Below are 26,979 nucleotides of genomic sequence, written 5' to 3'. Positions count from 1 at the left end.
AACTAATGCTGAAGTAACTATTCGGTTGAACAGCATCCAAACCTGTTAGAATCTTATAGACCTGGATCATGTCCCCCCTCAGTCTCCTTTGCTTGAGGCTGAACAGATTTAGCTCAAATAACCTTTCCTCGTATGACATTCCTCTAAGACCAGGAATCATTCTTGTGGCCCTACGCTGCACCTTTTCTAAGGCCGCTATGTCCTTTTTAAGATATGGTGACCAAACCTGTACACAATATTCTAGGTGAGGTCTCACCAAGGAATTGTATAATCTTAGCATTACCTCCCTTGACTTAAACTCCACACACCTGGAGATGTACCCCAACATCCTATTGGCCTTTTTTATTGCTTCCCCACACTGGCGAGAATGAGACATGGAAGCATCAACATACACACCAAGGTCTTTCTCATAATCAGCTACCTTTATTTCAGTAGGTCCCATAAAATACCTGTACTTTATATTTCTGCTCCCTACATGGAGTACCTTACATTTGTCTATGTTAAATTTCATCTGCCAGGTGTCAGCCCAGTACAATCCCTCCATCCATCGTTATGTGAAACTGATTCCCTCACCCTCCATGTTTAGGGAAAGTTTTACAGCAGAACAAGATGAGTATCTTAGAATACTGTAACTACAAAGGTGCTTCGGTTATGCAGCTCCCCTTATCCTAATAATTTGATCGTGATACATTTTGGTTGATAGTTTTTTAAATGGACTGTTTAGTTTTACCGACGCTGTACTAACAGACACCGTAGCTGTAAAAGCGATGTGAGAAAGCCAAATGTAAAACATGTAACGCTGATAAATGGTGTGCAAACAACCTAAATCAGCTTTTACATTGTATCATATACAACTCGGCGCCCCCAATATGCAAATACAGCATGCAAACAGCCCCAGAGCCAATTCTGTTTCCTGTTTGTCTCCTACACTCATAAACAAAGTGCCTGCACTGACTGCATTCCTCTCTGAATCTGGCCTGAGAACGACAAATAGACACATTAATCATTTGAATAAAATACATTTGTATGTTTGCTTTCTGTTGCTTTTCCAGTCTGAATTACAGTTGCCAAAAACAGTTCTATGTAAAATGAAAAAAGGAGAAAGGTCAGAAAGTCATTGACGATTTTAATTTTTACCATACTTAGATGACCTACGCTTGGGTTACAGCTGTGTAAAAACAGGATTACAGCACTTCCGGGAATTGATCTTTTATGCTATTAAATTAGGTATTTAATATTACTGGTAAAATACTACACTAATAGCTAGCTAGTGTATTAGATAATCACGGTCAGACAAAACTGCAAGCTCACGTAACAGTAGTGATAATAATTCTGATGTGATTAATAATACTTTTTTTCTTCTTTACGATGTCACCTCAATAACTACTGACTTTATATAGGCTTCAGTGTGCGCTGAGTGCATAAATCCTCGCAATTGCTCCTAAAAGACCGACAGCGGTCATGGTGCCGATTGTGAAACCGAGGAAGTGGTTACTTTAAACAGATGCGTGTGACGGCCTGCTATCCCAGGCCGTACCACACCACACTCAGCCATATTCCAGACCACGCTTGACCTTAAAGGATCCCCCGAACTGACGTGGGCCAAAAGTTTAATTTAATGATCACTGTTACACCCATAAGCCTGTAAGTCTTTTTTTTAAAGGATGAGAAGTGGCCAAAATCAACCACAGCACCGTGTTTAAGAAAACTTTTTTGGGGGGGGGGACGTGCTGACAGTCCGCCATGTAAGCAACCATATCTCTCTTACCGGATATCTGAGTTTGTCCTTGAGGATTGAAGGGAGTAGGGGCGGCGTTGAGCGACGGACGGGGGCTTTGCGTTGGTACGGCACCCCTTATGGTCGTCTGCCTGAGACGCTCCAGCTCGCTAAGCCGCTCAGAAAACAAGCCTGGCTTTGGTGGGTCCTCCAGCTTCTGTCTGTGTCCTGCCCGGTCAAAAAGAAAACATCATTAAGAAATGGGTGAGATGGTTTAATACTGCATAGCTGTGCAATGATAAACACGCATCACAATAAGAATCTGTCGTATCGGTTGCTGTCGCTCAGGCTATTGGTAGCATGATGTCACAGTGTAAAAGCCTATGCATGCATGAATTTTTGTGTATGTGTGTATACCATTAAGGAATTTATATTTCAATATTAGAAAATGCTTTTGATGCTGAAAAAAATGACACGACCGTGGCAACAAAAAAAAAACCAGCAAAACATAAATAAATAAATAAACACAAGACAGAATTCCTTGACTTTGTTGAAATGACAGTAACTTCAAATCTGATTTCCAACCAAATTAATCAAATTAGTTACTGGCAAACCTCCAACACCTGAAGAGACCAAATATTTAAGAATTCTGTGTTGTTAGTTGTATTTACTGCATTTGGGAGGAGAAAATGGCTCCTGGTGACATCAGCTAAAAAATGTTTTTGGAAAAAAAAAAGTTTGGAATACAATGTAATTAATACATTTTCCTTTGGATGCATAGCCTAGACATAAACAAAATGAACATTTTTGAATGGGATCGCCGTAATTCCATTAATACAATCGCCTCCGCATAAATTTTAAACACTGTCTATAACAACAAATCATATACTTTGATCCACAACCTAAAATTTCCACTGCATTTTGAGACCTAAGCTTTCCCACATTTGGAAAAAGTATGTTCCTGGTGAAAATTTTCTCCTAAAGATCTTTCATGTGGCTAAACTGAAACAGAATCAAAAAGAAAAAAGAGAACAGAAAAGCATTTTTATCCCTGTAATGAAACAAATGCTTTATTTTATTATTCTGGATAATGTATATGTGTCTGTATAAATATGTTATGTGTGTCTATTCAGGGACGTTTTTCCAGCTTTGCAAACTAGGACTCCTGGTCTGTTTTGCTGTAGAAAAAGCTCATGCCAACGAAGCAAGCAGGTAAACATCTCTGTTAACGATGCTTTAGATGTTTAGCCAGAACTTCATACGTAAAACTGAAATCTGTCTAAATGGATGAACTGCTACCTATTTGAGACAGCAATTTTCTACGTAACACTAATAAAAAGCAACAGTAAACCACAGATGCCATGGAGCACAAATGATACCATAAATTCCACAGAAGCTCATAACCTCGTCTGTCCAACTTTTATATTCATTTGGGAGGAGAAAAGAAGGAAAATCAAGGCTCGAACTTCTGGGTCTTTTCATCACTGAAGCAGGTCTGTCTGTCTAAGTGATTCAGTTCTTCTACAGTATTTTAAATAACAAACAGAAGAAGAAGTGAAACAGGCTCTCTGAAGTTCACAGGCATCCAACTAGAAAGACTAGACAGGCAGCCATCAGCCCTGCAAAACCTGATAATGTTCAACAACTACTCCACACGGAAGTCAGGTGTACAAAAGAGTTTGGTGCAAAAGGACAATTGTAGATGCACCACAAAGGGTAAATCAGCCAGAAACACTTGAGCTCTTAAGAAATTGCACCAGCTTCCACTTTGCTAATTACTGTAGTGTCCAAGGGTGTAGGATTGGGTATGGATGGTAAGTACATGTGCCTACTACTACTGTGGGAGTGTGTGTACTTTCGAGGCTGATTTGGGCCCTACCAATGCTGAAACCAAGCCGAAAACACTTTACTTCATTAGTATTCATTATTCAGCAGTCATTATAATGCATTATAGATACCTTAATAATAATGATATAATAATAATAATTCTAATGAGATATATACCTTATAGATACCTTCATAATGCATTATAATGCATTCATAAATTATTGTACACACGGCTATAACTATTTAAATAAAGGCATAACACATTATAGCGATGTTTAATATGCATTATGAATGCTCTATGAAGCTCTCAGTTATAATCCACTGTAGATACCTTCATTAGTGCAGTACGAAGCATCCTTAATTTCTAAACTGCATAAATGCATATAATCCTTTATGAATGCAACATAATGCCTTATGAAGGTATGTATAATGAATTTATTTGACTGCTTTAAGTAAATATCAGCAGTGTGTGTATGTATGGCTTTCGAACCAGGGGATTCATTCATAATTTGACTGAATGAAACAACCCCCCCCCCCCAAAAAAAAAAACAGATTTGAATTTAAATTATTGAGCCCCCATAAAAAAATCTAATTATGTGCTTTTGTTTTCAAGCTAAAAATGATCTACAATATATAGTGCATTTAATTTTAGCTGTGGTTAGTGTATACGGCTTTAACAGTGGGTGTATGGTCTTTACTCAGTGAATGACTAATGACTGCTTAATCATTTAGTAATGGGTCTTTTTACAGAAATCCCCATGAAAGAGAGGTTTCAGAAGGAAAGTTATACTTGGTTTCTGTAAATATTGCTATTGGGTTTTAGATACACCGGCTTGCCACCTAATCGAGCCGTATATATTAATACCCATATCGGATATCAGAGCTAAGAAGTATCGGAATAACAAGCGAGTTCGCGTGCTTACTAATTCCCTGTAAAAATCAATACAAGTTACAGTCCATTACAGTAGCAAAATTTTATTAACATTTCTTTTTCATGTTGGTTTCATTTTTTATTCTTTTACATAAATGTTACTACTAAATCTCTGCTGCTACTATCTTGAAACATAATGCATGGCACTGGAAAAAAGAATACACATGCACAATAACACACAAACTGGATACTTACACGCCCAATGCCACTTGGTACGTTGTTCATTTGTTATGTTTGCACTATGTTTACTACTGTAAACAATGTACATTGTTACTTCATTGTCCAAGCACATTATCCCACTTATGTATCATAGTCCAGCCCCTAATCTAATCTTGTATATTCTTTTTAATTTAATTTTTATATGTTTCATATTTTTTAAATGTTATATCTTCCTGATTGCCTTAGCACATCAATGGTTATTTTTACTTTTAAATTCATATTGTTGGCTCTTCTTACTCTGCTTCTTTATTCTGCACCGTCCAGGAGTGACTTAGGTAAGACGTTTCACTGCATAACGTGTACGTGACAAACGATCCTGAATCTTGAACCCCATTTTATGACCTCATTAACAGTTCAGTAATTAAATAATTTGTATTTAACCAGTCCTTTATCATGTTCAAATAGCTATTTTTGAGTTTTAGGGATATTGTTGAGGGATTAAATGGTGCTTCCTGGATAGGCCTGGAAGGGATTATAATTTTCCTCCATAAGAAATAATGGAAATTGCAACCCCATATTGCACCCCCACTTTGACAGCTGTCTGAGGAATCCATTACACTCTGGTAACAGGATATAGGTATATATTCTATATCACATTTAAAAGACAGAAAATAAAGGCCAGAAATCCTCTTATCAATAGCTGCCCTAACCTCACCAAAATATACTAATTATACTAGTTTGCAAACTAGTTTCTCCATCTTTCATCAAAAAACCATAATAATTACCTATTCACAATGGAATAAAAAAACCATCACACATGTGCCAGTCTACATGACAAACAAGTGAAACATTACACCTATGAAAATTTCACGATACTAATTGATACTTAGTAACACAATATGCAAAAGACGAGTCAGTAACACTAAAAATATGCAGATTGCACATTTTGTTCTTTATGAAATTAAAAATATAATGTGGCATGTTTCCATAGCACATACTAAATTAACTTGTCTGAGACATCTAAATCTGGAGATGCTTCAGTAGATTTATACTAGAGATTTATAATATTCAGTCATTATGGGACTGAGAATATAATACAAGATACTATGAGATAATGATACGAGATGATGCGAGTCCCAGGTGCGCTGTATATTACTGTATATCGCTGTCAAGAAACATGCAACTACAAGAAGTGCGGAATGTCAAACTTTTTGAGTAAAGTGCCAAAAGAGTAAAATTACTGGTCATTGCCAATGGATGCGCATTAGACCTACATTATGAAGTTTAGTTTTCCATTAGCATACGTTCTGATGCAAAAATATATACTGGTTTCATTTCAGGGAGGCTTCACTTGAATCAAATGTTTAATAACTGCAAAGTTACAGCCCCATTCTGTGTGGGTGGCAAGAGGGCTATTGCAATCTTAACCGAACCACAACCATAACACAAGCATCAGACATGTTATGGCTAGACCAGGTGTTGATCCGGATCACATTAGTGCTCGGCATTCAAAGCCAAATCAGGAGACAGGTTCGAGCTGAGATACACACACAACTTGCGCAGTTCGCATTAAACGTAGTGCTTGCCGATAAATGTGAAACGTGAAGCGTCATGTGACCTAAATTGCAAAGCCTTGACAGGGACAAAACAGCAGTCCTTTCATATTACTATGCTGAAAGTGAAAATACCTTAGCAACATACATATATAACAATTTATAAACAAAGACACATGAACAGGGTAACTGTCGAAAGCTTCTGATTTATTGGTTTACTAGTCACAGAAGACTGAAATGAAACAGTGAACTACCTGAGTTTTTCTGTATAGCACTGTTATATGATACATGAGGGATTGAAAATGCGTGAAGGGGAGGCCTTGATCGACCACTGGGGGGTCTAAAGATGAGGAAAGGTGAGTGAGGGGAGAGAGAGAGAGAGAGAGAGAGAGAGAGAGACGGACTGTGGCCTGCAGCCAGAATCCTGTGTGGTCTGCATGTTCCAGGCATCAGAGAGCTAAATCCGGCCAGGAGAGGGCACACACAGCAGCCGCAGCCTCACCGATCCACTGCCCCCCCACCCCCCCGCAGGCAAACTGCCGTTGTGCAGACTGGAAACTTTTGTTTCCTGGAGTATCCATGGAAGAGCCATTTTCCAGAACGACAAGTTTAATTTTGATTTCTAAACAGGAATTTCACATGCTCATGTCTTTACCTTTTATAACTGTACATTCACTCAATTATTTTGTTGACTTTTTGTTTAGGACTAAAATCATACATTATCTGGGCCTGGAACTTAACAGTAGTAGTAACAACAACAACAATAATAATAATAATATGGTTATATTACTGACAGTCTCACAATAGCTGATGTTCTACACTGACACAGTAGCTTCAGTCCAGATTTCAGATGGAATGCAAATATTTTACTTCTTCACATTTTATATTTTACTTCTTCATAAACCAAGAGAAAAAAGGAATGCATTGGTATAAGCAATTTCCTCCAGAATAAAAAAAGTTTTCTGATTCTGATATACAGAGGATGAGGAAGGCATAAACTTTGGAATTCTTAATGCAAATGTACTGAAGAGGTAGGCAGGAGGGCCGGATGCAGATTCATAGAGGCATTTATGTTATTTTAAAAAGAAACAATGGAAACCTGTATTTTTATCACAAAACAAAATTTTGCAGCAATCTTCTGAACTAAATATGAAAAAAATATATAAAATTAAACTAATTCCTTTGTGATTCCAGTGGTTTGTCTTTAAGCATCTGTATTTACAAATAAAAATTTTAAATGGTGTTTGGCAAACAAAAGTCTTTGAGTATAACGCAATAGAGATGGGTGTGAGTTTATGGGTGTGTGAGGTGATTAAATTAGCTGCAACACAAATATATATTTTTTTTGTGCCTGACTCCTCTGACACTAATCTTTTGCTTGCATTGTTGCAATGTATTTGCATGCAAGTACCCCACCCCTATCTATTAATTAAAATAACCCCTATTAATGCTTCAGCTAATGACATCAGCATGAAACCAGATTTCCCCTGTAGTGTCATACCACATATAATCAGGGCCTTTCATTTATTGCACAGCGACAAAGGAAAACAATTCCTCCTTGTGCTAGAAATGGCAAAGGCCTTGTTAGCTGACACTGTTTATGCATTCTGGCAAAATGCGAGTATATAGATTCACTCCACATAGCTTTTTTTTTCTTTTCAATCTTTTTTTTCAGAAGCATGGAAGCAACGCAAAAGCTGTTTTATGCCAAATGCATGTGGCAACTGATGAGACAGGAGATATTCAGTTGCACCAAGACAAAAATATATATATATATATATCAACAGCATGACTTTTCCCTTAAACGTACAAGAACAATTGCGTTCAGAGGTTTATTTGGGGAACATAAACGAAAGTGGAAATCTAATCTCTGAGATTATAATAAAAGCACATAAAAAAAATTCACTGATTGCTGAGAGAACCAGCCGCATACAAGAAAACAATATGCTTTGTATCCCAGCTAAGCATACATGGGAGAAAGCTCACTTAGAAACGACCCAATAAGCACGGCTCCTCCTGAACTCGGAACTGTTACCAAGCAGAATATGTTACTCGACAACCACCAAAATAAATGGTCATTGAACTCTGACCCGGACTATCGTCGGTGTCTTGGCCTTTCATCAAGCTAATGTAAAAGTGCAGGATGATGGTTACCTCTCCAAACTCACTCTTAAACCTGAACAGGAGCTCACTCTCATCATGACCAAAGTCTAAATCTTTTCTTTTATCTCATCAAGACTTATTCAATAGAATAAAATAAATACTAATGGTGTTTCCTGGATTTCCGCTGTGTACCCTGGGTTTGCCCACAGACCAAAGACATGCAGCTAGTTTAAGTGACATTATTAAACCGCTGATAGTGTATGACTATGTGTGTTTGTACCCTGCAATGGACTGACATTCTATTGAGGGTGTATCCCAGCGATCTGCACTGTGCTAGCTGGGTTAGGCCCCAGACCTATCCACATCCCTGATCAAAATAAGTGCTTAGAAGATTGATGGATGGATGGATGGATGGATAATTCATAAGACTTGTAGCAAGTCGGGTGAGAATATTATTTCAGCCAGGCTGCATGAAAAAAATAAGTTATTGTGAAAAAGTTTTAGGCAGTCAAAGTTTAAATGATTAAAGCTATTTATCTTGGTAGTAAGCGTATATTTACTCAGAAAAAAACACAGTTTAACATTAGAACATATATGCAAATTAGTGAAATGGGAATTTCTTCAATTCTCCAAAAAGTTACTGATATCTTGCTGGATGGCTAGGTGAACACCCCTTCAGCTGCCAAACCTCTGCTCAGGGGCACCTCAGCCATTCCATGTATTTGTTCAATTTAAGCGCCAACTCACTTTATTAATTTAATTACTTAAAAAGACAAATTAGGAGGTATTGATTAGCCATACAAGGTGTGTTAGCAGTCGAGTCAAGAAACACATGGGTGTATTGGATGGTTGTTGCAAATTCTGGGGTGATTTTGGCGGAGGTTTTGAAATGGCTAAGCTACAGTAACACGCTTTTATGGACACCATACCTTAGTTTTACATTGACACTAAGATAAACATCATTTTCTCTGACTGCTTAAGACTTTTGCACAGCACTGTATATATGTAAATCAATCATTCAGATTCATTCTGCAGACACTTACGGACCTCAACATTTGTTCTTAACGTCTTCATGACCAACATACCCAGGATAGTATATAAGGGTTTCACTGGGGAAAATTGGCTAACAAAAAGGTTATAAAATTTGGCAAAACTGTCTGGGCCTATGGGTTAATGCCTCTGTGATCTGAGAGTGCCTGACTACTGTATGACTGTATACCGGCATGAAGATGCAGTTATTTCTGTGATGAATTACAGATCTTGGGCTTCTGCACTCCGCCCCCCCCCCCCCCCCCATTAATAAATTACTGTTTAAATCCAGAACAAGATGTGCCATAAACGAAGAAAAGAACAACAAAAGGAGATTATACTATTATAAAACATATACAAGCCCTTTTGATTCAGGGGATGATAGCTTTAGATTGTTTTTCTGAGATCATCTGGACGCATACACTCGCGGCCCTGTGTTCAGTCTGAAGGAATGCGTAAACAGGCAGTAGCTGCCTCACAGCAAGCTCGCATGAGGTTGCACAACGCAGATGCCTCCGCGTGTGTCATTTCCTGCTTGGCCACCTGCCTGGTTCCTAGCAACGGCAACAGAAGATCGGGGAGGTTTGGGCACATGATGCCTAGAGCTGACATTTTTTGACATCTTCCGCTAGTTTTAGTGTTTATGTCTGGTAATTTACCCGATTTATCTGCCAGTGCGTCCACTTGGCGCCTCAACGGGTTTGATTCTCCGCCGAAACATAACGGAGATGACAAAGCATTAAATAGGAGGGATTCCCATTGAGCGATGTGGGTGTCTGGAAAGTCTTCCGCCATTTCCTTCAGACAGATATGATGAATCAGAAGCGGGTTAGATCAAAAGCAGGGAATATCGGTGATTCCATGGGATCCTTTTAATCCAGTAATGAAGGATGAGCTCGGGCTAGTATGAAGCGACTCCAGTTCCTGGTGCCAGATGTGTTTATGGAGAGAAAAAAAAGTTGTTTGTGATGTGATAGCATTGATTCGGGAGCCAAAAACGGGAAAGGCAAATATATTTTATGAATAAGAAACATCTGGGAATAGGCCGAAGCCAGAGCAGTTGGCATGAAGCAATATCATAAAGCTTTTTATTCCTGTTCATATAAGCCCCATTAAAATGAGCTGATGGTAGCTCTACGATAGGCAGTGTAACTCTGGAACAATATTTTCATGGTCCATTGGGTGGAGAAGGCTGTAATTTCTGACTGGGAAGTGAGAAGGGAACAGATTTAACACCATAAATCCCTTCTTTTCATTTGCCGACATCATGGACGCCCTTCTACTATTCTAACAAAATCACACGATTTTGCTCTTTACCTACATTCTCTGTATGGATTTCTCCTTCACTGACCATCATCCACAGCCAGTTACTGATTTTTCATTTCTGTTAGCGTTTGATTCAAAACCTTGCAAAGACGATGCACTATGATGTGCTACGATAAATGGATACAGCAACAATCGAAAAATACCATAACAGCAAATTAGCAGCGACGTATCATTCTCTGCTCTGCCTCTTTTCCCAGGATGTTTTCAATTTTAATGGGAATATTTGCGGTTTGACTAACACACAGTACACATGGGACATAGAAAAGCAATAGATGCATATGTAGATGGATTATTTCAACAAGGATGAAATGTGCTTGACTTCCTCACACCATAATATTGATGATGACAATGCAGGCATATTTCTATGTATCCCTTTGGTTGCCATAAATAACCATATGATCGGCAAATCTTTTACTTTATGAATAAACCTCAGACATTTTCTGGGTGTTATTGGTGCTGGTATTTGTAGCAGGAGAATACCATCTGTTTGATTCAAGAATATATAGTTCATGCATGTTATTGTTTGACCTGATGTTTTTAACAGTTAACATACAAAACATGAAATGGTAAATTAAACGAAAGATAATCACAAAAAAATTGTGAACTAAAGGCAGATATTGAGAGACTAAATTGATATCCGGCTTGTATTTTAATGAAACATAGCTGAATAATACTTATATGTGTGGAACGAATTACCACTGGCTGCAAGAAAACTTCACCAAGTATGCAAATTCTTCACTTTGTGTGTACTGTCTCCTTAAGAGTCATATGAGCCACATCAACGTCAACAGCATTTGCCTAACATCGAAGTAATTCAAAATAAGAGTTAACGCTTTACGTGAACTATACCTTCTTAATGCCTTTATAATAAATTCGTAGAACATTCAGTGCACCTTCATAATGCATTCACAAAACATTCATAAGTAGCATATAAGTATACCTTAACATCCTAACATAGCTTAACAACTTTACTCCCATCAATAATAAACATTATATGATCAGAACAAACATTATAACTGTATAACATTTGTTATAAAAGCATATTAAAGCTGTTAAAATATGTTTAGATGTTATGGTACAGTATACCTTCAGTACATGCTGATTATGAATGTTCTATGAATGCATAATGAAGGAGCACTGAATGTTCCCTGAAAGCATTATGAAGCTACACTCAGTGTTCCCTGAAAGCATTATGAAGCTACACTCAGTGTTCCCTGAAAGCATTATGAAGCTACACTCAGTGTTCCCTGAAAGCATTATGAAGCTACACTCAGTGTTCCCTGAAAGCATTATGAAGCTACACTCAGTGTTCTGTGAAAGCATTATGAAGCTACACTCAGTGTTCCGTGAAAGCATTATGAAGCTACACTCAGTGTTCCCTGAAAGCATTATGAAGCTACACTCAGTGTTCCCTGAAAGCATTATGAAGCTACACTCAGTGTTCCCTGAAAGCATTATGAAGCTACACTCAGTGTTCCGTAAAAGCATTATGAAGCTACACTCAGTGTTCCGTGAAAGCATTATGAAGCTACACTCAGTGTTCTGTGAAAGCATTATGAAGCTACACTCAGTGTTCTGTGAAAGCATTATGAAGCTACACTCAGTGTTCTGTGAAAGCATTATGAAGCTACACTGAATGTTCTGTGAATGCATTATGAAGGTGCACTGAATGTTCCATGAATGCATTATGAATGTACTATGAAGGTACACTTAATGTAAAACGCTACCAAAAAGTACTCACAAGTGAATTCAGGTGATACACATGCTGTAGCAGGGGTAGAACTCCTGGTACATGAGTGTAAGGATGCCATAATATTTTAATATACCTTTTCACTTGCCTGTTGTTTGTTAAATATTTTTTGCAAATCATTAGTTCCATCTAATCAACATATTGAGGTCATAGTCTTGAGTAATTTTTTTTTGTTCTTCCTGCAGGAATGAGGATTAGGTTTTCAACTCATTTATTTACACATACAAATGCTTCAATGTGTACCCATGCATAAAACTGAATCCTTCCTAGCTAAAATAAATATTTAGCTAATATCACAGGCTATAAATCTAAAAGACAAGCACGCATTGTCTTAATTTGACATCAGCCTGCAAGCTTTAAGATAAAATCCCATACATACATAGATCCACAGATATTACTGTTATTTTTCTTATTTATGTGAGTGAGTGTATTTCTAAAGTAAGTTTTGAGTGAAATTTTCCTTCTGATTTCAACCATACTAAGCTGAATCTTTTTCATACTTTCGTGACCTTATTTTCAGTTAATACTATGTTTCAGGGTAAACATTTACAGTTCCAATGTGATACAGAGAATGTTTGCCGTCGTTGTATGACAAACGAAAAAGAATGTATGAGAATCGCATAAGCTCCTCAGTTCACAAAACAGATACGCAAAACGAATTGCGGACACGTTACAGGACGGGATGATGCGATATGGCTGCACAACACAGGACTCTGAATAAGATGCAGTTGCTGCTGTACATTTGTTGCATTTTTGTTACTATAACGTTTCATTTAGAAACATTTCAGAAATGTTGTCCAGAAAAAAATAATCTCTGGAGAGTGACTAATTACCGATCTAATGAAATAATCATCGCATAATCTGGATAATCCAAAAGCAGAATGTACTACATTAGGCCGGACAGCAAGGTATTGTAGAAGAATGTCGAAGAAAGCATTGAGAGACTGGGACACCTTGCATTATACATAGCAGGTAACTTTGGTTTAGAAAGTCTGAATGTTTGTTACCATCAGCACCACCTTATTGCCTGGTTCTAACTCCAGTGGAGACAACCCCCCCCCCCCCAAAAAAAAAAAAATGGATTAGGGAAGAATAAAGGGCTTAACAATTCACATTCTGTTGGCTTCTCCATCTAAGGGTGTGTAATGTAGTTTATGCATCATGTTTCACAATGAGCCTTTTCATTATTACTCTTTTTTGGTCTTTGTCATATTTGTAAATCATACAAGTTCAATGACGAACGGCATGTGTTACGGAAGAAGAACGTCCGCCTAGATCCGGGCGGCTTTCATTCCAGCCGTGTGCACTAACATGCTAAAACCTCCATAGTCACTCTGCCACCATTGGGCCCCCCAGTGTCCTGTTGCTAAATGTCTTGTGTTGTTTTCACAGTTCCCACATTTCATAACGCAAAAGAATGACACAGAACGTCATCGTAACAGGCATTCCCAGCTCTCAAATCCCAGATCCTCCCCTATGTGAACAATGCAGTAAGAATAACACTTTGCCGTTACTATTAAATGACACAGTTGATTGGGTGGTGGTGGTCGGGGGGGGTGTTACTCACGTCTCGGCTCACGTGGGCCATCCACTGTGACTTTAATGGCTCTGTGGTAGGTTGCCACCTGTGGTGGGTTTGTGAACACCGTGATCGTCAGAGTGAAGCTCTTTCCTGTAAACACAGAGGTTGAAAACCATATTAGCGCTATACTCAGCAGCATAGAAACAAACAAACAAACAAAATGGCAAGTAATGGTTACTGGAGTACTGAGGAATGAGTACTGTACAGTATGTACAGTGTAACTCTACTGTACAGTATATAAACCCTATTCCATGTAATAAGAATATCATGAGAAAACTCCACACACGAGAAGGAATTATATATCACTTGAGAAGAAAAGAAGCTAGAAAGTATTTTACAGCAAATATAGCATAGTATAGTATAGTATAGTACAACATACTGCAGTAACTGCATAGCAATAATAACAGCATTATTACTGTTATAGTGCCAGTAGATTTGTTATACTTTTTAAATGTTCCATCCATAAAGGACATACAATAAAAGGAAGAGCTTATCTTCCCATTCGAACCCGTTCCTGAAAACAGCCTCAAAGCTTCTATACCTGTTAAGTCAGCTCACATTTTACACATTATTATGTCATAAAACAAATACTTGCTGTGCATGTTTGTCTTTCAAGCTTGAAACCAAGAGCCTTGGCAAATAGCAGCTATGCCTTAATCAAACGTTAAAAAAATAAATAATAAAAATAATAATAAAAAGCTACAGCCAGTTTGCACATTGCTGTAGTGTGGGATCAGCTGGACTGTAGTGTTGATAATGATGAACAAATTTGGGGAGTGGAGTAAGCAGAAACAAGCACTTGCACTGGTTTCAGCTTCTCCTGGGTTAACCTTGTCTAGTGTGGGTGGAAGCCTTTTATAATCACAGTGTCCAGTTACAGTAAGCGAGCCATATGTCTTAAAAACCATGGGTACTAATCTAATTGTCTCACAGACTAAAACTTAAACAAAGTTACACCCATCAATGGTATGTCTGTGTCCACAATTGTTATTAAATGTACTCATCAAAAATATATTTTAGATGAGGTATCTTCTGTGTCCGTTCAGGTCTAGGTACGCAACATGTTTTTTTTTATTTTTTATCTGCAGCTGCGCTACTCGTACGTTGATTTACATTGGGTTAAATGGGGTATAGCTCCTAGGACCTTTTGATAACTTGGTGGGGCAGCTTACTCAGCAACTGTGCTAATCGGTGAAGTATGCGGACGGTCGGCCGTATCCCATGCTTGGGGCCGTAATCGCTTCCAGAGACAGGAAAAGGTGGGCGGACGCAGTGACTCAGTGAAACGAACAGCCCCACACATCTCAGCCCGTCTGTCAGCCGGCTCAGCTGTGCATACCGGACCGTGACTGTGCCTCTTGTCTGTTGCCATCTTGACTCAAAGTAACCGACCTAACAGGGCAATCGACAAAGCCGATTGCCACTATGCCACTATAATGCCGCTATGACCTGCTCAGCTTGCAATGCTGTAATTATACACACCCGCTCTGCCATTTTCAGAAACTATCCCTGTCAGCTATAAGCGGTATTAGTGACTTTTAACACATTTGTTTAGCTATAGTCTCAAAAGTAGTATTATGACCAATTGCCATAAAAATGTCTGAGTGTGGTCGATTGCTGTCATGTTCTCACACCTAACAGTTTACCGTGGGCTATTTTTTTCAATCGGCAGAATACATTTAGTCTTGTTGTCATACGGCTCTAAGCTTAAAGTGTTACAATGACCCTGCACTTCACTGGAAAAATAGCTTGCATGCAGGGCTATTCTGATCTTATTATGTGGTGCCAATAACATTCAGGGAGATCAGTAATGTTATAATGGCTCATTTAATTGCTACAGTTCATTTGAACAGTGAACCTGTCTAGCATGAAAAACAATAGTCCCTTTAGTACATCCCCCTCCCCTCTTGGTAATGCAGTATTCTGAGTTATTTGTGGTATCTAAATAGAATTATTCTTGGTATTTAATTGTTTAGTGAATCTCTGGCAAAGGCTCAAAGTATTGGCACTAAACATACTAAAGCTAAATTAATAGTTTTGTAGCTAGGTATTGTTTTCAAACTTTCAAAGACCTTATTTGGCAAATTACATCCCAAGGAGATTTGGAAATAAACATAATAAAGAGTATTTTGTTGCAACAGGTCCATAATGCTAGCATTCTGGTACTGTTGAACATTCCGGGTTCTGAATTCCGGGAACTGCCGGGAGAGGGCAGGGGAACATGAGTGTTCTTTAACTCTGCAACGCATGACTCAGTTCCAAGGATCTGACACATCAAGTCGGGGAACAAGTCAGGACTGAGCTCCCTTTGCCCGTCCTGCCTCTGGCATCATACTGCCTGGGATTCAACATATACAGCTGCCTTCAAAGGCTCGGAGAGTAATGGAGAGCTTGGGATCACAGGGAGTGGGTGGATCAGTTTTGGACATAACAGCTCTCATATCAAAAGAGCCATTCTTTATCTACTGTATGCATAAACACCATCTGCACATGCAGAATTAATTATTTTTGCTGACAGGCTATAGAGCCACTAAAACAGACTGTAGCAGTTTTTGATTGACGACTGGCTGTTGTTTACTGTTGACTACATTCACCTGATTTATACCTTTATGTGTGAACTGAGTCTACCTGTGTATCTTATTTATATACACTGCATGCTGTAGGTAGGCAAAAATGTAAGTGAAAAGATATATAAAGACTGCCGCAAACTACACACACACAAACACACACGGATGTGAGATAATTGCATAAATGCATTTTAAAATTTTTATATACTGTGTACGCTTTTATTTTGATACGCATTTGGATATGGATAAGATTGCATCATCTTGGAAAACTGTATAAAGGAAAACTTGGTGAAATACTAAAAGATCCTTAATTTATAGAATAAAGGGTGGCATAATGAGGTACATACTGTAAATAAAGTTTGTGTTTTTTTGTGTTATAACTGACGTAACAGATTCACAGATTCTGCTTACTATAATGTGTCGCTCTTTAGTTATTCCTGTTCTGGCATTTGTTGGCTTCACCGCTTCAGTCATTGTGCGATATTTTATGAGCCGTGATTTTGACCAAGTAATGCATTATAAAAATGGATGGTATTTCATTAGGCCAGCTGTCCATAGCCATCTTTTGCAGCTGTGGTCTGTACCCAACCTTAATGGATAGAGAGTCTTAACAGTTACGTTACAGTTACTGTTATTAGATGACTGAAGGGCATAGCCTTGAAAATCTAAATAGATCTAGCTTTAAATGCCTTTTAAAAAACATGCGTTTCTTTCAAATGAATACAATGTTATAGTTATCAGGTTTGATATAATGACATAAGGTTGGATAATTAGGATCTAGATAATGCCAGTAAAGAGAGACTGGGACTTCCCCCTCATGCTAAAAGGGCTGCTTGATTTAGAGGAAAATTTCAGGTCTAGTTCTATATATACATAGAGCTATTTGGATATCACTATATATACATATCCAAATGGCAAATGATCTGATGCATCTATTTATGTGCTTAGCTTGTATCCAGGGAAAATGGGACTGACATTAAGAACCTGTTTATAGAACCGCTTAGTTACTTTAAGGTACAAACCAGGGATTTGTGTGCCACTTAAAGGGCCAGTGTCCGTTTCGGAATATGAACTTAGAATGACGTTAATCATAACCAATAAACTAAATTTAGGAGATGATTTCACCACAATCTGATGTTTTGGAGCCATTTCGTTTCATGGGCCCCATGGCCCTTTATATGGTATATTCCCGTGCGGCACAGAGAATGACGCCACTACATACTTCATCGTAAGTAAACATAACTAAGTATACATAATATATGTAAGTATACGCTGGGCAAATGATAATGGTAAAATATTGATTAAAATGTCACCTGTAACTGGCTTGTATGCTCCTGCTCTCTAGAGGCACATAAGGCACAGTGAAGCTCACAAAAAAAGCCACATACGCTTATAAGATCATTCCTTATATTCTACAACAATATCTCATATCCTTCCATTCACACTTGCCATATGCTAATGTTACAAGAAGGTGTGAGTAGTATGTATACTGGAAGTATAACGGTAAGCTGGAGGTGCATAAATGGCTAAAATTTTGGCTTTCTTAATATAAAATCAACGCATATATTTGTACCAAGACCCTACTCAACTCCTATACAATATATATAAATACAACATCTACGCTTACCTTTCATTCTACAGCATTCACTCCAAAAATTACACCATAATACCATCCCAAAAAAAGATATGTAACTATACATTAGCAGATAATCAAGTCAAGTGATAGCTAATTTTATGTAACATAAGACTGCTTGAACTGCTGCATTGAGAAACCTAATACAGTCAGTAATATAGTATTATACCCCCGAGGCTTCAATTTTCCCAAGTTAGGTTAACTTTGAAGTTGAACAGAACAATGAATGGCCTGTAGAGGAGGTTACACATGTATCGTGCAACCTGTGTATTTCATTTAATTAAAATTATCAGATTATACATAAAAAAATTTCTGTTTAGTGTATAATCATTCTTCAGAATCTAGTATTTTTCATACTGTGATGGAGCATGTTGTGCTAATTCAAAGTTATTTCTATTGTATGTAAATATAGCATTAAAAATATATTTTTTGTTTCAAATCAATATATTACATATTTCCTGAAAGATTTCATCTTTATTTTTTGTCTTAAAATAACTTTGTTACATTAATAAATGCAATACATTTTGTTAAGAAAATGACATACTTATTAATCAATAAGAAAAAAATATAACTTCAATGGATATAATCAATGTGCAGATGAATGACACCAAATGAATCGATTTGCATGCGCATATATTTCTAAAGCTATTTGTATGTTAGCATTGTGTAACGTTAAACGTTAGCATAACATAAGAATATGAACTTAGACTTGAAGCTCAATGAAACTCCCAAAACGGCTTCTGTGTGGAACCCCAATTAACTGAGCCATGATCTCAAAATCAATAAACAACCTACCTCTTCCACTCCGCCCCACAAACCTGAGGTCATTAAAACGGGCCACTTGGTTCTTCATGACGGCTGAGGCATTCCGAAGCTCCGCTGAGTAGTTTTCATCATTTCCAGCCATTACTGTTACAACTGTCCCGTCTGGCACCTCTCCCAGTGCCACCACCTTCACAAAAAAGGCGTACATGCCACATGAAGAAAGATCAACACGTAAACACACACGCACACACACACACACGAATTTGGCTCAGCTTCTTTTATGTATTAAGCCCAGTGGAAAAACATACTGTTATGAGTTTGTTAAAGTAGATTTTGCATTATGAAAAGGAAAAGAAAAAAACTACTCATCTGCCAACTTTGAAACTTATTGATACATTTTGTTGCAACAAGCAGGAAATATCACATGTAAAACTCATAATGAATTTAGACATTTTATAAATGACACATATTTTACACATCATTATGTTGATGAATCCTCTTAAATATGTTATATACACTTATACATGAAAGACAGGATGAAAGATTACATAACAATACAAAACAGAAAATATATACATATTTTTTTTGTATCTGGCCTATATATTTAGCTGATGAACCATGCAATAGCATATTGAATGGGTTTTCAGTTTTACACAATGCAGAGCCATAACAGAGACCAGTAAAAGATATGTAAGACACATACTAGCAAGCTAAATCATTTAATAATTCAACTTTACAAAAATGCAGTCAAAGCCCCTTTAATTGTTATTAATACTCTGTCAAACAGGTGTTGGTGACTAGTCAAACTTACAATGTTTATTCATACTTTTACATCAAGCAATTACTGCAGCAATTAGGAGGCGGTATTTTGTTCATAAGACCAAAATGGTCTCAGTGGAATTCGGGTCGGTCAACAGGCTTCAGATTCAAGGTTTTTTTAAGTCCCTCAAGACCCTTGTAATAGTCTTCACTGATCTGTTTACGTAATTTGCCGGGATGGAGTCTATTTTGTGAACCAATTCAACGTAAAAATGCATATACTGGATAATCACCCTTTTGTCCATCATAAAGCACAGTTTGCATTCCTATTCACTGCAAAAGTACAGTTGAAAAGAGGCAAGATTTCTCTGTAAAATTTACCAAATAATGCCAAATTCACGGTTGATACCACAGGAACACTCCAAAAGTTTCTTTAAAATTCCCCATTACTCTTCATGTTAAAATTTTCTAATCCTCTCCTCAGTGCACAGCAGACAGCTGGAAAAGGTCTATGCCTCGAGTATAGTCTGAATACAAGTAGGCCTATGTAAGTATATAAAACGTATACGACAAACTAAACACATATGGAACACAAATTCATTAAATAATATATATATATTTGTTTATTAGGGCTATGTATCTATTCATTTTATAACCTATAACTTACAGTACATTGCCCAGGGCTAATTCTTTGTTCCAAGACGTAATGCGTTTAACCACTTTAATACTAAAGCTTTCATTATTGTTAATTTATATGTACATCACGAAGGCACATACAACAGCCGTACTTGATTAATTTATCACATGCAAGCTCATGAGAACTTGAGGACTGCTCCATCCTAGTGAAAAAGTTTCAAACACCGCCTTCCAGACATCACCCCTTGAGTTATTCAATAGCAATCTAGCTGTGAAAACAAGATGCGCATTTGTGTTTTGCTTGTAATAATAGTACCAGTTTTTCTATTATTTAGTCACCCGTGTGCAAATTATTAAAGATGCATGTGATCGTAGCTATGAATAGCGCGGCTTACTCGGATTTCAGGTGTCCCAACATTGCGGTAGGCATGTGAAGTAGGGCTTCTATTTTTAAACGCGGACTATGCATTTACCTGCATTAAAGCTAATTGGGTACCTTTATGTGGCATGCATTTCATTCAAACTCCTAATGGAAAGTCGCACCTAAAGTCATCAAATTTGTTACAGACCGGGCATTTACAAAAAAAGGAAAGAGAAAATAAGAAAAGTTTCCAAAAACGCAATCAAAATTAACATAACACAACATAGGTTAGCATTCAGTATTTTATTCAAAAAATAAAAATGTGGGTATGTTTGCTGAATAGGCAGGATATCAGTGCGTACCTCGAAATGAACCGTAAATAGCTTACCTTGAAGGCTACGGGCAGTGTTTTATTACACCTCCAGTGAGATGGCAGGACGGAGCAAAGGAAATTAGGGCTGTCAGTCCGGACAAGTTCTGCGGGGTGATCGGCGATGATTTCCACCATAGTGCGATTATCGTGCGGCCGGAGTCTGGGCATTGCTGGACTCGCCTCTTGTTGCCCTGTAGCAGAGCTCAAATCGTTCATTTTTCCAGGGACCGGCTGAAGACTACTAGACGGGGGACTGAACCTCCGGCTGGTGCTGGGATCTACGGGAATGCGCATCACAACACTATATATTAGTAAAGGTAAAGTAATTGAAAATATTGCAAAAAAAATCTGTTTTCCTTTAGCGGAGAGTCTCAGTCCCAGTAGACGACGCAAGAAATATTTCGTGCGCTTACGATAACAGGAGAGCGTTTCAGGACTGCGCAAAAATAAGGAATGTGTATCCTTTCAGTCGTACCCAGCAAAACGCGACTGTGAAGTACTCGCTTTCCGAGTAACATAATTCATATAAAGGCTGCTTTATAAGCTACCGACGCAGTTTGCGCCTTAATTCTAAAATAAACTGATTTTAAAATAGGTGTTCTAAATAGTATCTGAAAATAGCTCCAGAAAGGTTTCTGCCTTCGGTAACTTAATCGGCTGTTTTATCCAAAAAAGAAATCAGACTTTTCAATTGAGTGTTACGCGTAGAACTGCTGTGGAAAATCATTTAGTTTTCGAAATATCCTCTGTACACCTGGAATCCAATTGGCCTACAGCAAAAAAATATATATTTATATATATATCATAATAATAGAAAAAGTTCTTCCGATGAATCAATGGGTTATGCAAATTATCAAAAGCGCACTAAACTCTTTTACGTAAACATCATAAAGCTGTCCGGCTTGAAATTGTTTCGTAGTCAACCCCGCAAAAAAATGAGGCGCCTTTAGTACAGGGTTAAAAAATCATCCGAAGAATTGCGGTTGGTTGAATGAAGGTGGCGAAAAAACTCATGTTTTGTGTCCAAAGCGTGTGGTTAGTCTTTGGAGGCAGGGTCTTGTAGTGCTCTGGTTTTGTGGTTTATATATATACAGTACTAGGCGATCATTATGCTGATGAGGCGCAAGCACGTGGTGTCTGAGGGCAGTCATCATAGAGCATTTAAAATAAATAAGGGTGCGCCTGTCCTGAGAAGTTCTCATCAAATGTCTTATCTTACTTATGATATCTTAATCTCAAAATTTGACTTCCTACTACATAAAAATGTCAAATTAAATGACGTGTTATCCCTTATAACCTATTATTTAAAAAATGAAACCGGTCATAGATCTTATGAATAGCGTATCCTACGTAAACCAGCCGAAGAGTTACAAACACATATGAGAGTTTTGCGAACACCATTTAGAGTACAAAACACCAGGTACTTCATATTAAGTTATATTCATCGGAATTTCTGCGATCTGTTCTCTTTGAGGTAGTTCAGTGGAAATTAATGAATGATGAACCAAGTGTTTTCTATTAATTTCACAGGCAGGTTACAGCAGCACATGTTATAATTCTTTTGAAAAGTTTAAAGAATAATCCTCCTTAGTACAAGAACTCAAAGAAACAGCAGCCTAAAGCAGCCCAGAAGCGAGGAGAAATTAATGACTCACTTCCTTTAGTCTCAGTCTGGTTTACAAGAAAAGACAAGAAATATTTCCATTTGGTCGGATGGGTGAGCTGTCGCACAAGTACTGCGTTATTTATGTAAAATAACAGACGAGTTTCGAAGATGGAACAGAAAATAAAGTTACAAGAACATATATCTAGAACAATTATTAGTATTGTTGCTGTGATTATACACTACATTATTATAGTACAGTAATATAAATTCTTGTGAAATATTTGGCACTGATTATCGATACTTAGTATTTTTAAAGAACTGAATATTAGATGAGTCCATCGGGTGGATTTTAACGATCGAAGGACAGGGTTTATGATTATTAAGCATGGCATTTCAGAGAAATATATTCATAACCTACTGTGGCGCGTGAATAATAGTTGACAGTAACTCGCGCCAATTCAAAATTAACACAGACACGCAATTTCAGTACAAACTGCTCGGGGATAGTCCGCCGTCTTTAGAGGATGAACGTATTTCAGTGTGCGACAAAGAAAACGAACTACAGAGCACGCATTCTGAAGCCGAAAATAATGGTTACATAATGAATAAGAACTACAAAATCCAGAGGGCTAACCGCAGTGACGTCAATTACTGAGCCGCAGCTTCTGCATGTTCCAAGATTCAGTGGTAGATTTTTAAGAGGTATCGGACTAAGGTAAGATTGTTATAATATTGTGATATGGCAAGCTGGTGTTTGTCTGCAACCAAGACTTCAGTAATGTGAAACGCTGAATAGTTGCTTGTTAATATATGTGTAACATTTCTAGCCAAACAGCACTGTGCAATTGCAAGAGGAATATATGTAAGACCGAAGAATATGAAATACTCAGGTAATGCCCAGCCAGTCCCGAGACAGCGGTCACTGTACGCTTACTCATATAATCTGAAGTAAAATAAATTCTAATTACACCCTAAAGAGTCGGAATGAACGTAATATTGGCCTTCTGGTAATAGATAATTGAAAAGGAAAAACAAGCTAGGTCTGAAATGGTGAACTAACAGCGGAAGCGAACTCATTGAATAGTTTTTGGGCTACCGTTCATTTAGTCACCAACAATGTGAAGGATAACAGTGCACTTTTGGACAAACTTTGCTTTTCAAGGATGCATTGTAGAAAATCCGCCGGGTTTGTGACTCCTGTATGTTACGTTGGCAATCCTTATTCCAAATTCGCCCATAATAATACTTTATTTTTTTATTACTTTTCAGATAGCATTTTAAAATGTTTTATATGCACTTTCCATGAAAGTTTAATAATAGCCATTTAATATCTGAATTTGCAGGTAATGATTTACTACGAGCAGGTGATGGGATGATTGAAATGTGTATATATTGGGAACTCGTTTTTTCCCTTAGGGTTTAAATAAAAGTGGACAATTGAGGGTCCATTGTTTTCTCAAGGATTTTTTTTTTGTAAGGGAAAGTGCTATGTGTTGAATGGGGTTGTTTTAGAGGTAAGCCTATTGCTGTTATGGTTAGATTTTATTTTACTGAAAAATTATGAATCAAATGTGTGTAAGACATATAATATAGAATGCATTTTAGCTCAATTATGTAATTGTCTCTTTTTTCCTTCATCAGTCTTCAAGGAAGTGATATTTCAAGATAAGCCGGCACCAGATGTTTTAGCTTCTGTGCTAGGTACTTATTGGTTGATGACACATCTTTTAATGCAAACTGGCATCTGTAGAAAGAGAAATTAAGAGTTAAAGCTCCATTAAAGTGTGTAATTAAAGAGGAATATGCACTAAGTAGATACTGCACCCCAATTCTGCTCAATCAAGTTAAGTGCCGTTTTAAGCCTTTGCATGTTGAAGTAATCAGCTTGTCGCATGAGCTCATTTTATGAATATGGTGACCATCTGCCTTCTCAATCCAAACTGAAAATTTTGCCCAGCGAATGTGCGATTACAGGCAGCTATTAGATTTTATGTTCAGTGTTTTATTGAGTGCCATCCCGCGTTCACAGCATTTCCCCTTTTATGTCCATGAAAAGGGAATTGGGACACTTGCGTTTCAGCACTTTGAAGTATCAAAGGATGTTTTTCATCTCAGCCACGGAGCAAGATGCAGGGAGTCGGAGTCGCAGAGCAGGAGGGACTGGTTGTCCCAATTATGGTTTTGTTAGTGGTGCAAAAACTGGATGCCCACCTATCTGAGGTGATCTGGTAATCGGATAAGGGGCTTACCGTAGGAAGACAGTGGTTTCCAGTTCAGCAGAGCTAACAGTCATGGAACAGGTAATATTGTTCAAATACAGACGGCTGAGCGTAATCGTAAAAGTAACTTAATTTCCAAATGTAAATGTTTCTGTAGAGGTCAGTAGTGGGTCTTTGACTGCTTTTGTTTGGGCAGGTGGTACAGCATCCTGTTCTTACTTCCTGAAATCGGGTACCCATGAAATTGAAGGTCTGACTGCATGGTTTGAACTATAAGGTGTCTTGTTGAACATAACACGTATCTGTCTGTGTTCAGATATTTGTTGTCTGTCATTTGTATGATTTATTGTTGGCCTTAAGAGAATCAAAATGCTATTGAAATTAGATGGATGAATGAATGGATATAATTAATTGCAACTAGTGAAGAAACATGTAGATATAAAATCCATATATATTTAGACAGTGTTTGCTTCAAGATATTATTATTAATGTTTGTATGATATGATTCTGTTGAGCTTTTGTTGAAAAAAATTAGACAGGCATGCATTACGATCTGAATATAGTGATTATCTAAAGGATGTTGTAATGCAATGCTAAGTTTGACTCTGTGAGGACTTATGCAAGTGATGGCTTTTGGAAAATTGAATACAATCCACCCTTTGTTATGACGGTCATGCACGTTGTGACATTAAGAAAACATAGTTCTTAGTCATTCCGTTTCGGAATTCAGGCTGGATTATAATAGACTGTCGAGGCCTGTGCAAGAAGAATCGTTCAAAGGAGGGGGGAACCAGGTCTTTGCAATGGTTTACTTTTGCTTCTCCTGTTCTGAGAAGAACTCCACAAGGTGGGGGGGGGGAGTTAAAAAAACTAGTATACCCCTTAATACAGAATCCTGACTTGAACTTCCACATACTTCTAATATTATGGTGTGTAATTAACAAAAGAATGTATCTAAAATAAAATTTAAAAAAAACGTTGATAAATATGAAATGTTGAAAATTTTGTTGAAATTGGAAACTTTTAAAATTGTTTTGTTGTGGAGGACTGGTACCCTGAAATGAATGCCAATGGTACTGATAAACGATTAAAAGGAGAAAAAAAAACGTGTAAAACAGACTTATTGCGTCAAACACAGCAAATATGGCCCTGGTAAGAGTTTTAATGAGGTGTGTTTTCAGTATTAAAATGTATATGCATCTTGGAGTCCCTGCGTGTAAAATTTGTTTAATTGGGGTTCTCAAAAAATAAAAATATTTATTTAGTTTTGGGTCTGGATGCAATATGCTGAATACTTACATAAAACCAACCAAAGCCTGCAATTTGAAATAGTTTTTCCTGGATTTTGGCAAAGTGGGTAACTGAAGTCCGGCGCTATATATTTGAAAAACTGGACAGATTTATGGAAATAGAGCAATTTTTCTCCTTTTGGAATTGAGGGGGTGTGGTGATTTGTGCCCAAGTGTTATCAAGTGATCGGTGAGGCAGTTACCTAAATGGCTTGTTGGGTAAGTAGCAGAGGACTCAGCACACATTAAACATGTTAGAATCATCCCCCCCCCCCCCTCCACGCTGGATCATAAAACAAGATGATCTGATTTAGCAACTCAAGGGGGCATCTTTGTCACAATATTCCATAGAAGGCGTCGCCCAAATGCGGACTCTAATATGCATCTGCTTTTGTACAGCACATCAGCATTAATTAAAAAAAATATATATATAACAATAATCATCATCGGTATTCAGTAATAATGGTAACAATAAGCATCATCATCATCAGATTGATGCAAAAGATTGATTTGGGGTTTAAAGTGAAGTGCTTTTTCCAGCATGTGTTGAAAGCACTTGTATGAAGTAGTTTTGTTAATGTAAATGTTATGGGTGTCTTTTTTTTTTTTGTTTATAAATTTGTGTGGCGATTACTTGAGCACTCTTTTGGTATTTGTGTGACAGATGAGCACCAGTGCATCCAGTCTTGTGTCAGGCAGTGCCACCTTGAGTGCAGCAAGGGCTTCTGGGAAAGCCATAAGCTTCATCCCTGAACTGCAGAGCATGATGTAAGTACCAGCTTGTTTTCAATAAC

At 37.6% G+C, this 26,979-nt stretch overlaps 2 protein-coding genes across 9 annotated transcripts in view; one reads left to right on the top strand and one right to left on the bottom strand.

The window, feature by feature from the left end:
• runx2a (RUNX family transcription factor 2a) overlaps positions 1–26,979 on the bottom strand; it is a 51,914-nt gene that overhangs the window by 9,759 nt on the left and 15,176 nt on the right. For all 3 annotated transcript variants that reach the window (XM_023839149.2, XM_072698830.1, XM_023839148.2), the window contains 4 exons: positions 21,087–21,349; positions 18,973–19,129; positions 13,963–14,067; positions 1,769–1,945 (listed from right to left, as the gene is read on the bottom strand). In XM_023839149.2, coding sequence (XP_023694917.1) covers positions 1,769–1,945; positions 13,963–14,067; positions 18,973–19,129; positions 21,087–21,349 — 702 coding nt within the window. The remainder of the gene's footprint in view (positions 1–1,768; positions 1,946–13,962; positions 14,068–18,972; positions 19,130–21,086; positions 21,350–26,979) is intronic.
• Positions 21,250–26,979, top strand: part of supt3h (SPT3 homolog, SAGA and STAGA complex component) — an 86,113-nt gene continuing 80,383 nt past the window's right edge. The window contains exons 1-2 of one of the 6 annotated variants that reach the window (XM_072698834.1): positions 21,250–21,388; positions 26,850–26,953. In XM_072698834.1, the coding sequence (XP_072554935.1) occupies positions 26,850–26,953 (104 nt within the window). In that variant the 5' untranslated portion in view covers positions 21,250–21,388. The other 5 variants (XM_072698833.1, XM_072698835.1, XM_072698836.1 and 2 more) reach the window with 5 other exon arrangements.

Source organism: Paramormyrops kingsleyae, chromosome 14 (assembly GCF_048594095.1).
Source record: "Paramormyrops kingsleyae isolate MSU_618 chromosome 14, PKINGS_0.4, whole genome shotgun sequence".
Classification (NCBI taxonomy): Eukaryota; Metazoa; Chordata; class Actinopteri; order Osteoglossiformes; family Mormyridae; genus Paramormyrops; species Paramormyrops kingsleyae.
Note: the sequence above shows the minus strand (reverse complement) of the source record. Positions and strands in the feature narration are given on the sequence as shown.